We start from the raw sequence: 14,072 nt of genomic DNA, 5'->3' as shown, positions 1-14,072 counted from the left end.
TTATATTTTGTTCATTTTAATTGCAAAAAATTTTACGATTGAGACATTATTTACTAGAAATTATTATTTTGGCCTCAGATATGTTAGTTAATATTATATCTTCTACTGATCCTTATGGGGCTATATTATTCAATTGAAATGAAGAATGGTAGATCAAATCAATTTCAATGTAAATTTAAATTTATATATTATATTTTGTAAATTCTTATGTCAAGTGTTCTACATAAACTGTAGTTAGGGTCCTCACCCTTATTGTTTGTATTTTGTTATCTATTGGTGGGAACAGAATTTCTTGCTACTGTTGTTGTTTTGTAAAATGATTGTCGATTTGTTTTTGGGAGAATTTATTGAGATGAGAGGTTTTGCTGAAATTTTTTTACAAAAAATCTAAAAATCTTTTATTAAAAAAAATTCCAATGAATCCCATCCTATTTCAATTGAATTAAATTATCAAATTAGAGTTTTTTTAATGCTTAAGAAATATATGTTTTTACATATATTCCATGCTAATCATGTTTAAAATTTCAGGGCATGACAATTTAGATAAAGGATCTAACCGAATTCTAAACGCATGCTTCATTACAAATATTAACAAGAAATCACTAGAAATATATACCATGTGCTCTCATCAGAAAAATAGGCCCACTTTCCGCTTTTGGACTCGGCAGCCAAACCAACATCTAAACACAAGGAGAGAAATCGATGACAATAATCCGAGAGCTAGGCTCAATGAGACCACTGGCAATGAGAAGAAATGATGCAGGAAGAGTGTAACAATTACAAAGAAACAGGTTAGGAATCACATAAAAAAGCGAAATTCAGAATGAATAAGCCAATAATTCATATTGATTGCACAAAGAAGGGAACCTACCCAAAGGCACTTCCAAGAGCTAGGCACACTTCTCATAAGAATTCTGGTGTATCAGGGCAGCCTTTAGCCTTAGTACTTTGTCTAATATGCACAAATCAAGATCAAGAAGACACCACATTTTTGTTAGAGAAAAGAGAAGGGGAATATGCAAAAGAAAGCTAAAAATCAATTAGAAGCTAAAAATCAACAGAGATAACAAGGGCAATGATACCTTTCAGTGATTTCAGAGGCTCCTAGAGTCTTGGTCTTCCATTCATTTGAGCTCACACTTCTTCCATCATTATCTACTGACATTGTCTTGGTCTTGCATTCATGTCAACTTACACTTCTCATACTACTGCCTGGTACTTCAACCGTGAGATTCTCAATTGAAAGTCCACTTTTCAGAATTCCATTGCGTCCTTCTGGTTTAGGCTTAATGTTAAGCCCTTTATAACCAAATAATTCTTCCTCGTCATAGCACTGTGAGATTGGCTTCTCTAAGTAACCCAAGTTATTTGATACAGAAACCTCTCCATCAGTGCATTCTCGTCCTCGCCATCCGAAACTGAATCAATGCTTTCCTCACTTTCGCCATCGATCAAGCCAGATGAAGCAGCGAAGGCGTGGCCATGAGGTGTAAGCAGACCAGAGTGAAACTTTAATGGAGGCAAAACAGGAGAACTCAGACCATTGCCACCATATTTAAGAAGAGATTTTGGGAACCGTTCGCTCGAAGATTTCCCCGTTAAAGGAGACTGTATTCGTGGCTCTTCTGCTCCTGCTTCTGTTCCCTGTGAACAATGAAGAAAAGGAATTTTGTTAATACGCTTGTACTTCAAAGCAGAGTCACATCACATCGTACAATAGAGATACTCAGACACTTGCTTTCAGAAGAATATACATTTGTCTATGATCCAGCCAGAGATAATTCAAAAGCACATAAAGGACTAAAATTACATGATTTAAATTAACCAAAAGCAGAAAAGCCACCGTTTGGTTTAAAAGAACAGAGTAACTCAAGTAATAAAATTACAGAAGGAATAAAGGTAAATCCGTTCCAAAGGCATTTAAGCAAGACCCATTTGATGTGGTTTTGATTCATCAAACATACAGGTCCCTCTGGTATGAAAGGAAAAAGGGAAAGCAATCGCTCAAGGCCTTATTCAAAACAGAATCCCCTGTTCAAAAATAGCCATGAAAATAACTCAAAGCTACATTTGCCTTCAAAAGAACGCGAAAAACTGGAATGTTTTAGAGATAAAAACAGAAATGATTAATGAAAAGCGAATGAATTTCAAAGGCGTTCAAGAAAGACCTGTTTGAAAAAGGAGGAAACAGAGAGAGAAAAATGGAGAGAATCAGTGATGACGGGAAAAAAGAACCTGCTTGGTCCATTTGATTGCGCTTTCATCAAGACCTTCAGTGAACACTATCTAACGGGTCTTTTTGGGATCGAAGAAGGCGAGATCACGAGAGAATCGAGCTGCTGAGAAAGAGAGAGAGATAGAGAGTGAGTGAGAGAGCCGAACTGTATTGAAGAAGAGCGTGTGTCGGGCTGAGACAGCCAGGAGCGTCTTCTAATGGCAATGGCTAGTTAGACATTTTCATATATTCATTGAAGATGAAATGGCAACTGTATTTCCTTTTAGGCCAGCTTTGGCTCATCAGTTAATTCAGCAACTACAAAATCTTTTATTTTTTTCATTTTTGCATGTGTTTGTTTTATTCTAAGATTAAAGGTTTGTTTTGCTCTGAAACTGGACTCTTCTCCCTCCTATGAAAGATTTTTTTTGTGAAAGTAAAAATAGAAATAAATGGAAGTGAAAATGACAGTAAGATAAAAATATGTTTTGGTATGTGCATAAAAGTTGATAAAGCTAACATTATCAATGGTGGAAGCTTTGGTGAGGGAACTAGAATAGTGGCACCAAAGCTTTAAACTTTCCTCTCATTTGCTGAACCCTCACCATTCTGAGCCTTTCATCTCGAAATCTTATATACCCACACATATAACCCCAGAACAATAACTAGATTTACAAATGTCTAAGATCTGCAACAATAGCATCTACAGGAAAATAACACAAGTGCACTCCTCCTCTGTCGTGTTCCTCCCTAATCAAGATTCACGTCTCCACTAATTTTATTTAAGGATTAAGAGTTATTTTTATCTTTTAACTTTACTTAAAGGATCAATTGACACTTTGAACTCAAATAATGATCTATTTTGTCTCTCAACGTTCAAAATGCTCTTAATCATCCCCTTGACTGAAAACAGACAACATTAATTAAAAGAAAATTTTGGTTTAAATTTAAATTTAAATCTAAATATCCATTCATCAAAATGCAACATTCATACTATTCATTCAACAACGTTGACAAAGGAGGGGTACGAAAGAGCATTCTTCTATCTGTTTATGGATCATGTGCCCATGGAGATACATAATAAAAATTACTGCAAAACAATTTAAGTCCGTGTTTGGTATCACGTTAGAAAGTAGAAATATCAAAAGTATAATTTTACAATGGCCTTATTACTAGGTCAAAAGCACATTCCTCTTGCGACATTCATAAGGAAGGCCATGAGAGTAACGTCTGAAATCATGACAATAGTGTTAAACGACCCATTTTGAGTGGACCTGTCTCAACTTGAGCCTACTTGCAGCATCAAGAACTTTGTTATTGTTCTTCCTTGATAATCCGCCATTGAAGCCCTTACAGTAGGAAACCCTAGGCTGCACATTCACAGAGCAGGCCTTGGCATTAAAGCTCAGCCATGAAAGGGGCTTTAGAATAATCCATCTTCACTTTCCCCCAACTGGTGGCCCATGAGTCTCCGTTCCAAATCGTTGTGTATAATTTCATGGGTTGCCTCCTTGGGAATTCCACTGCTATTCTTTGCTTGTTGCGAATCACTCTTATAGGAATGTTATCCGCCAATATTCTTCACAAATAATTCAGAAAAATATTACACGAGTTGGGAAAAATCTCAAACATATATAGGTCAATAATAAAACATGCTTTAAATTAAAATTTTAAATGGACAAATAGAAACAAGGAACCCCACATTTGAACTGAACTTAAAAAAAAAAAAAGGTTTTATAGGTCCTCTCATTTTATTATATATTAGTTTTATGTTATGAATTCAATATTGGAGTGCTTTGCAAGTAAAATAATGTTTATAAGTTCAAAAATTTTTCTCACCCAATAAGCTAATCTTTCAAGACGAATTCTCTATTTGGACGTCCTTATAATATTGGTACTTTTATTTAGAAGTCATTCTTACAAAGAGACTAAACACACAAGGTCCGACCAGTTGGAAGCCAAGTGCAATGGATTCGTTGGAGATGTAAAATCTCAAATGGATGACATTCTTAAATTCAATGATTTCTCTTACTTAATAGGCTAGTCTTTTAGGATAGTTTTTTTTTTTTTTTAACTTATGTTTGTAACATTTATTTTTTATGTGAGACTTTTTCCATTGATTGAAGTCCACTCACAAGTAAAAGCAACAGTTCGTGTGCTTGCATGCAATATGTAGAGAGGGACGTAGTGAATTACATGATGCGTCGAGAGTTCCAATCAATGGAATAAGTGTGAAAGTCGAGAGCGGGATCAAACCAGAGATAAAATTGAACCTCTCGACCACCAATTCCATTGGCAAATATGTTCATTGACAATAAATATGAATCTCCAGACAAGTTTCCCAGAAACTCTATATCTATCTCGTCATGCTTTGCCCCTCCACCTGAGCTTAGCTGCACAACATTTATTCATGTGTCACACGACATTAATTGTTATCACTTTGTCTTGGTTTCATTAGAGAATTTATTACGTACGTAATATGCAGTGACAGTGCCTGCAGAATATCCAGGAACGAGCTTGATTTGCATGTCGAAGCGTCCAAATAAGAACTCGTTTTTGGAAACGATTCCTGATCCTGAATGTTGGTCCAGTGAAAGAGACATACTGTTTCCTCCATCTGTTGTTTTAACACTTTCGTCTTGAAATCTGTATTAAAATTCCAACCCAGTGCTGCGTTGCTCAAGGTTAACAAGAAACAAAGGACAAGCAAAATGAAATATTCACAAAGGAAGAAGAAGACAATGATGAAGAAGAACACATTTCAACATATTTAGTTTTGAATCTCAGGATAAGGATCCGAGTTTGAATGAACAACATACATACATACATACATACATATATATATATATATAAGACTTGAAGGGCTATGGTTACGTATGGTGTGTTGAATGAGAGAATAAATTGGTTTGAATGTTGTAAACTGGAAATCCAAAAGCTTTGAAGAAAATGGGAATGATTAATTAATTAGTCTCCGTTTTGAAAGAGAGGGAGTAATATGAGGAGAGTTAGTTTCAATGTAAGAATGTTTCAGATTCAACATGGATCCAACCCCAAGTCAATTTCAAAGATAATTATAGAAATTAAATTTGGGTAAACATGGATCGGATTCGGATATGACTGATTTTTTTTTTTCCTTTTCTGGTATTTAATTAGAATGGTTTTTCTCATCGATTTCAAAGAGGACAAGCGCAAATATATATATATATATATATATATTAAAAAAGTTATGAATTCACGACACAATATTATCAGCTGAACATCAGAAGCTCAATCCATATAGCGTTTTAAAACATGACCAAATTAAATTCGTCAGTATGATTGTTGAACTGGGGAACGTATCAAAATCAAGGGAGAAACAAGCCATTTCAACCAGTCAAAATCAGCTAATTAACCGGTCCAAGTAAATTTTTATTTTTAAAATTTAATCCATATTTTTAAACTATAATTTAATTAGGTATATTTAAAAAAACTGGAGAGATCCTCTTCCCATCTAACAGGGAGAGGAGTCTCTTCATTTTTTTTCCTTCATTTCCTTCTGCTTTTCCTATTCCTATCATTCAAATTATTTTACTAAACAAATGTTTTAAATGATAAAATTAATGAATAGTGAAGATAAAAGAAGCAGAGGGAAGTGAAGGGAAAAAAAGTGGAGAGATCATCTTCCCATTTGACAAGGAGAGGAGTCTCTCCATTTTCTTTCCTTCATTTCCTTCCACTTCTTCCATCTCTACCATTTAAATTATTTTATTAAACAATTTTTTAAATGATAAAATTAATGAATGATAGGAATAAGAGAAATGAAGCAAAGTAAAGGGAAAAAAAATGAAGAGATCCTCTTCCTATCTAACAGGGGGAGGGATCTCTTCATTTTTTTCCTCCATTTCTTCCATCCCTACCATTCAAATTATTTTATTAAATAAATTTTTTAAATGATAAAATTAATGAATGGTGGAGATGAGAGAAATAGAGGAAAGTGAAGGGAAAAAAAAGTGAAGAGATCCTCTTTCCTATCTAACAAATATTGAGAAAGGAAAGTTAATGAAAAAATATACATATACATACGTGAAAAATTCTTAAATTATATAAAATATGTCATTACATATATTTGCATCATATAATTACTTTTTATTTTTAAATTTATAAAATATTTACTAATCTTTAAATTATATTTTTACCACTTATTCTTTTTTTTTTTGATACAGTTTTTACCTCTCATTCTTACTATGAGATAATTGAAACTTGAAATTTACATTACATTCATGTAACAATGTGAGTAGTTATTTCGTTGTGTATTATTAGTTCCCCCATCTCATTCATGTAGAATTGAGAATTGGAAGTAACAACTTAGGACTTGATAATTACAAAGTTAACATCAAACAAAAATTATAAAACGATTAAGAATTTGAGTGGTAAACCTCAGGGGCTTCAGAAGAAATGAGAGCCTTATTTTGATGCTGAGAATGGTTTAACAAGGACTTGATTGTTACTCCACTTCAAAATTGGAAATTCGAAGACGATTATTAGCAAAAATAAAGGAGCTGAGTTTAAAAAATAAAGTTGAAAAATGAAAATGCCTGCAACCGCTCACCTTCCCAGTTGCTGTTCCCTCCCTCCAAATCTTCCGAACTTTCATCGCAATGTCGATCACCAGAGAAATCTCACAACTCTATCACTTTCTACTACTCACAGCAAAATCCCTATCAGAGATTTCTCCACTTTGACTCCTCACAGTTTCGTCAATCCCAATTCCAATCAGAGCCGGATTCATCCTCCGTTTCTTCACTTCCTTCCTTCTATTGACTACAAAGATAGCAATAATCACAACCCAGAACCCAGAGACCAAAAGCTCCCTCAAGGAGACGAGCAAAAGGAGTTCAAGAACGACGAAGATAGGAGGGTACATTTCACAAACATGTGGTGGGCAGATGTGAAAGCAGCGTTAGGGCAGAGAATAAACTTGGAGGCCATTTATTCGATGTTTGTGTTTGTGAAGGACCCGAAATTAGCACTGCCCCATGTTTCTGTTCCAGATTTGAGGTCTATTGACTGGGGTGAGCTGCAAAGAAGGGGTTTCAAAGGGGTCGTGTTTGATAAGGATAACACCATTACTGCTCCTTACTGTTTGACCCCTTGGCCACCGCTTGCTTCTTCGCTGGAACTTTGTAAATCGGAGTTTGGTCCTGATATTGCTATCTTCAGTAACTCCACTGGTAAGTGTAGTATCAAGCTAGTTCAGTGTTGGATCTGTATGGTGCTACATCCGGGCCAATTATAAGAAGCAAACGTTTGTTTCTTATAAATAGGCCGGAGGTGGTGTTCATAAGCTGTGTAGTACCTATACTTCAAAGATCGAATCATGTTATCAAAATAGGCATGGCTCTTAATTACTTGTAAATACTATATATTTTATCGTGCGAATCTTGGAGTGTTAATACTTCTAAGCCATTACACATATAAAACACTCACATTTTGTAGTCTGAGGTGTCTTTGCCATTTCTTGTCTGTATGGGTGTTAATATTGGTGCTTCTTAGGCATGAAACAATTTGTTCTGAATTTTTTGGTACAGGCATGTTGCTCACGGGACTTTTTTTATGTTTTAATTGTGCCTGATGAATTAGGACTTCATGAGTATGACCATGATGGTTCGAAAGCTAAGGCACTTGAGGAGGCAATCGGGATTAGAGTCGTAAGGCACAGTAAGTGTTTCTTTTGATTCAGCACCTTTTGTTTTGAGATGGGTCTCATGTGTCATATCTTTAAAAGTTAGGCATGTGAAATATTCATTTGGAATTGTCAGTAATAATGCAGTATTGGTGTTGATGTCTGTATGTAAATTGCATGGCAGGGGTGAAGAAACCAGCTGGATCCGCTGATGAAATTGAAAAGCATTTTGGTTGTGAATCCTCGCAACTAATCATGGTATAGAAGAATTTAGAATGGGTCATCTTTACTTAGTTGTTGTTTCATATTTTGAGGGTTCATGTTCAAACATGAATATATTGTGGCAGGTTGGTGATCGGCCCTTTACTGACATTGTATATGGCAATCGAAATGGGTTTCTTACTATTTTGACTGAACCTTTTAGTCCCGCTGGGGAGCCATTTGTTGTTCAACAGGTTTGCTTCTTATGATATTTAACTTATCTTTGGTGTATTGTAATTGTTTCATGTATTTTCTTTTAACTTTTGTTTTGAAGAAGAAAATTCTCTCAATAAAAGAGAAATGAGACAACTCTATATGGAATGTTTTATAGAGATGAAGGAATCAAGGGAGAAAAAAACAGAGAAAAACCATTGAGTGAAAATTCTATTGTGCCTTCTTCAAAAGACAGCTAATGGAACTCAGTACTAATGTGAAAGTATAAATGGCAAGTAGACCATGAAGGAAACCTTGTTCCAGAGCGTATTTGAAGTGAGATAATGTTCTTAATTAGCATGAACCAAGTCATTGCTCTCTGTAAATGATTCATATGTACAATTAGTTTCAATTTGTAGAGGTTAAATTAGTTCTTCTTCTACAATTAGTTCTTCTTCCAAGTCCTTGAATGTTGGGACATTAAATTGTAAATCTGTAGAGGTTGTAGAGGTTATGATTCAAAGGAAAATCAATATCCTTTGCTTGCAAGAAACAAAATGGCGTGGAGAAGAAGCTAAGGATATTCAAGGTTTCAAACTTTGGTATACAGGAAAAATAAGTGCACGCAATGGAGTAGGCATCATTATAGATAAAGAGTGGAAGAAGAATGTTGTAGAAGTTAGCAGAATTGGAGACAGAATTATTTCTTTAAAAATGATAATTGGACGTGAGACTGTTAATATTGTTAGCGCTTATGCGCCGCAAGTCAGGACAGAAGCCAGTCTTAAGGAATTATTTTGGGAGGATCTGGAGGGGTTGATTCGACACATGCCACAGAGTGAAAAGATTTTTATTGGAGGAGACTTTAATGGGCATGTTGGGAGGGAAGCTGGTCAGTATGCAAGGGTGCATGGTGGTTTTGGTTTTGGAGAGCTAAACAATGAAGGACAAACTCTTCTTGATTTCTCATTGGCGTATGATTTTAAAATTGCCAACACTTGTTTCAAGAAGAGAGATGAGCATCTTATCACTTACAAAAGTGGAGCCTCAAGGTCACAGATTGATTTTCTTTTAGTTAGGAACACAGATAGAAAACTTTGTAAAAATTGTAAGGTGATCCCCGGAGATGCTGTAACGACACAACATAGGGTCCTAGTCCTTGATGTGTGTATTATGAGTAAAATCCAAAAACGTCGACAAGTAGTAACACCAAGGATTAGGTGGTGGCAATTAAAAGGTGAGAAGCAAGATATTTCAAGCGAAATCTTTTGGATAAAGGAATTTGGGATTCTCAGGGAAGTGCTAACATCATATGGGAGGATATGGCGAAAAAGATACGGGAGGTTGCAAAAGTAGTTTTGGGAGAATCGAAAGGTTCTGGTCCGAGAGATAAGGAGTCTTGGTGGTGGAATAATAGTATATAGGACAAAATCAAGTATAAGAAGAACTGTTTTAAAGCCATACATTTGTGTAACAATGAGGAAAATTGGGAGAGGTACCGTATGGCTAAGAAGGAAACTAAGAGAGCTGTGGGTGAAGCTCGTTCTAAAGCTTTTGAAGAATTTTATAAGAACCTTGAGACGAAGGAAGGAGAGCAAAATATTTATAAGATTGCCAAGAGTAGGGAAAGAAAATCAAGAGATCTAGAACAGGTAAGGTATATTAAGGATGAAGAGGGAAGAATTTTAGTTACAGATGATGAAATTAAAAATAGATGGGAGACTTATTTTTCTAAACTTTTCAATGATGGAGAGGATTCATCTAGTAATTTGGAGGATTTAATAACTGGTAAAGGAGAACAAAATTTGTCATTCTATCGAATAATACGTGATAAGGAGGTAAAGGAAGCTCTTAAGAAAATGGCAAATGGTAGAGCCAACGGACCTGATTATATATCTATCGAAGCATGGAAATGTTTAGGTGAAGAAGGGGTGAGATGGTTAACTAAGTTATTAATGTGATTTTACGGTCCAAGAAAATGCCTGATGAGTGGAGGAGAAGTACATTAATTCCTATTTATAAAAATAAAGGAGATATTCAGAATTGTACTAACTATAGAGGGATTAAACTCATGAGCCACACAATGAAATTGGGAGAAAGTAATTGAGCACAGGTTGAGATTGGAGACAAGTATTTCTGAGAATCAATTTGGTTTTATGCCAGGTAGATCAACTACAGAGGCGATTTATCTACTAAGGGGATTAATAAAAAAGTATCGTTGTAAAGATAAAGATCTACACATGGTTTTTATTGATTTGGAAAAAGCTTATGACCGTATACCAAGAGAAGTGCTTTGGAAAGCGTTGAAAAAAAGGGAGTACGGATTGCTTATATTAAAGCCATACAAGATATGTATGAGGGGGTAAAAACTAGTATAAGAACGCCTAGTGGTCAAATAAAGGATTTTTCTATAAAGATTGGACTACATCAGGGATCATCTCTGAGTCCTTATTTGTTCAACTTGATTTTAAATGTTTTGACGGAACATATTCAAGAGGAAATCTCGAAATGTATGCTCTTCGCGGATGATATAGTTCTTATAGCAGAGACAAGAGAAGAGGTTAATTGTAAACTTGAGTTATGAAGGAGGACATTGGAGTCGAAAGGCTTTCGTCTGAGTAGAAGTAAGACGGAATATTTATATTGTAAATTTGGTAAAGGACTATTCGAAAATAATTTGGAAGTGAAATTGGGAGATCAAATTATACCTCAAGTGGAAAAGTTTAGATATTTGGGAGCCATTATTCAAAATGATGGCGAAATCAGTGGAGATATTTCACATAGAATTCAAGCTGGGTGGTTTAATTGGAAAAAGCTAAAGGAGTTATTTGTGACCGTAAGGTGCCTAATAAACTTAAAGGAAAGTTTTATTGCACTGCTATCAGACCGGCAATGTTATATAGTAGTGAATGTTGGGCTCTAACGGGACAGCAAGAGCATAAAGTTGGAGTAGCAGAGATGAGAATGTTACGATGGATGTGCGGACATACACGTAAAGATAAAATTCGAAATGAGCACATACGCGAAAAAGTGAGGGTGGCACCTATTGAGGAAAAAATGGTAGAAAATCGGTTGAGATGGTTTGGGCATGTACAAAGAAGACCAAGGGAGGCACCAGTGAGAAGAGTGGAACATATAACTTTGAGTCCGATTAAGAGAGGTAGAGGAAGGCATAAGAGAACACTCTTGGAAGTTGTTAAACGCGATCTCTTAATTAATAATATTCCTAAAAGCTTGATAAATGATAGAGCACAATGGCGTCTTACAATCCATGTAGCCGACCCCACCTAGTGGGATAAAGGCTTGTTGTTGTTGTTGTTGTTGTACAATTAGTTTCAATTTGTCCGTGTCAATGGGAACCAAGTTCAACATACTTGTATGCTCTCTTTCCTGTGTTTCAGCTTCCTGATGTTTAGAACTTTTCTGTATTTCATAGTTGAAATATGTTATTTTGTGTGTGATATCTTGTTCAAACTTCCAATATGTCTCTTGTTTGCAAGTTCATCTTTGTCATGTTCATCAATGCCAATGTTAGATTTGCTTTATTTTTGTAGGATAATCTTGCACATGTTGACATTTCGTTTTACATGCATGCACTCACTCATTCACTGATATACACCAACATTAAAAATTAGTGATATCCATATGGGCATCTGTTTTTTGTCATTTCTGATGTTAAACATCATTGATCTGTACTTCTTACCCTTTCCTCAATGTTCAGTGACTTTTCGTATGTAATAGCTTTATAGTTGTCGACTTCTTGTGCAATGGTTTCAGACACCAGTTGCATATTTCCACTTCATTTATCAATTGTCTTAGGACTCTATCCGGCTGTACCTCATATTCCATTTGAATAACTGAGACAATGCAGCAGACAACAGCCGCACTTTGGCATCAGCAGTGCAATCTCTTTCTTAAGGCTTTAATCTGCTGCTCCTATGGTTGTTCTGGTCCTATTAAGTTGAAAGTACAAATCCTTGATTGCTAAGCATAGAGAAATGTATGTTAGTGTTGATCTGGTTGTTGATCTCACCAATTTGTAAAATGAACATGAGTAATATTCTCAATATTAAAGGTTTATATGTGGCATGGAAGGCTAAAATTATATATAGTAATGAGAAACCTGTTGATAAAAATTTTAAATTAAATTTTCATTGGCCCTGAACTTTTTTGCTTCAGAATAATTTACATAAATATCAGGACTTTAGCGGCTCAATTCTGTTTTTGTTAAATTCTTCAACTTTCATATGAGTCAACTGACGAACCATGGGATGAATTAATAGAGGGATCAATAGACATAAGAGGGCTGAGTATTATCAATAGACGTCATACAGGGAGCATACTATCAATAGACATCGAGGACACTGAGGATGAAATAGTCTGAGGCATTATTGATTGAGACAAAAATTCTGACCTGCAGACTGAACTCCTAAAAGCCTGTAGGATGTAGGACTAGTGTGTGTTTTGACTATATATGTGGTTGGTTGTATACTAACGAATTACGTGGGAGAAAGAAAGATGGACTGAATTGCTTATGAATCAGAAAGATTGAGGCTGACTTCGGCCTCAGATGATTAGGCGGGCAATTGGGTACATTGGTTAAAGGCAGTGATATCTTATTCCTCAAGGTTATTATTGACATTTCATGACAGTAATAGGACCAAGGCAGCCTGCAGATATTTAGATGAAAAGGAATTGAGACAGTCAAAACTTAAAATGGTTAAAGGCAGTCTTCTTTCTCTCTTCCATTTATTTCCTTTTCTGGCAACATAAATTCACTTAGCTAATGGAAATATGCTTTCGGTAACTCCAAACAGATTCTCTTCTTTCTTGTTTTCTTGATGGGGTTGCTGAGGAGCAAAGATGGAATAGGAGGGGGAGATAAGGTCATTGGAATAAGTCTAACCCTTGCTGGTCATTTTTTAAGTATGCCTTGTTTGGTGAACTTAATGACCAACCCTTCTCTTTCTCTTACACTTTTATTTCAGAAATTTGATAAAAACATGTTATGTTGTCTTATAAAATCCAATTAGAAAAATGAAAGAGTTCAATAAGATTCCTTAATGAAAAATACATGTGTAGTCAATGCATATGTGTATCATCTGTTCACCTTTCTAGAGACATATGGAGATAGCCTTCTAGCTTTTTTGGATTGGATTCTTTATTTCTTAGTACATTTGAGCAGACTAATGCATTTTCACCTAACATAAATTTGTCTTAATTCACCACCAAGTTATACAACTTCATCAATAACAAACCTTATCTCATTAAGTAAAGTCAGCTACATGAATTGTATGACACTATTGTGCTCTATTAGCAATTAAGTCTTTGGGATATTCACTACCAAATTATGCACATTGGAAAAAAAAAAAAAAAACTTCCTGTGTTATAATTTGATTGAAAAACTCAACAGTCTACACCAGGCATTTTCTTCAGTTCTTATATGTGAAGATGTGACTGTGATGACAGGTGAGGAAACTGGAAACTTCATTTATAAATCATTGGCGTAGAAGAGGGTTGGAGCCACCATCTCACAAACTAATGCCTGACCCGACAGTGTGTGTGAAAGAGTCTCCCCCTCATCGGTAAAACTGGAATCAACTCTGCATAATTTCCCAGAATGCTACACTACACGCTACACACACTACAGGAATCCATGATTTGTCAATATCTTTTTGTTTGATTGTTGATGACACTAGATTCACACCAAATGGGTGTTCCTGTTTTTGATAATCAAAAGCCAGATGAATAGATAGTTTGAGCAAGAATTGCTTAACTTCA

At 35.4% G+C, this 14,072-nt stretch overlaps 1 protein-coding gene, 1 long non-coding RNA gene and 1 pseudogene across 2 annotated transcripts; 1 reads left to right on the top strand and 2 right to left on the bottom strand.

Annotated features, from left to right (window-relative positions):
- Positions 1-630: 630 nt before the first annotated feature.
- On the bottom strand, positions 631-2,407 carry LOC129295667 (uncharacterized). Its single transcript, XR_008589607.1, has 3 exons — positions 2,236-2,407; positions 1,083-1,644; positions 631-952 (listed from the first exon to the last, which is right to left on the bottom strand). It is a non-coding gene; the product is annotated as an uncharacterized LOC129295667 (long non-coding RNA).
- A 980-nt stretch (positions 2,408-3,387) lies between these two features.
- LOC129295670 (xyloglucan endotransglucosylase protein 1-like) lies at positions 3,388-4,975 on the bottom strand (annotated as a pseudogene).
- A 1,784-nt stretch (positions 4,976-6,759) lies between these two features.
- Positions 6,760-14,072, top strand: LOC129295669 (phosphatidylglycerophosphate phosphatase 1, chloroplastic/mitochondrial-like). Its single transcript, XM_054934209.1, has 5 exons — positions 6,760-7,425; positions 7,835-7,912; positions 8,062-8,135; positions 8,225-8,332; positions 13,761-14,072. Exons 1-5 carry the CDS (start codon positions 6,780-6,782, stop codon positions 13,878-13,880), a joined length of 1,026 nt encoding a protein of 341 aa, XP_054790184.1. The 5' UTR covers positions 6,760-6,779; the 3' UTR covers positions 13,881-14,072.

The sequence above is a fragment of the Prosopis cineraria genome, unplaced genomic scaffold (genome assembly GCF_029017545.1).
Source record: "Prosopis cineraria cultivar Desert tree isolate PC_DT_omini unplaced genomic scaffold, ASM2901754v1 PC164, whole genome shotgun sequence".
Taxonomy (NCBI): Eukaryota; Viridiplantae; Streptophyta; class Magnoliopsida; order Fabales; family Fabaceae; genus Prosopis; species Prosopis cineraria.
Note: the sequence above shows the minus strand (reverse complement) of the source record. Positions and strands in the feature narration are given on the sequence as shown.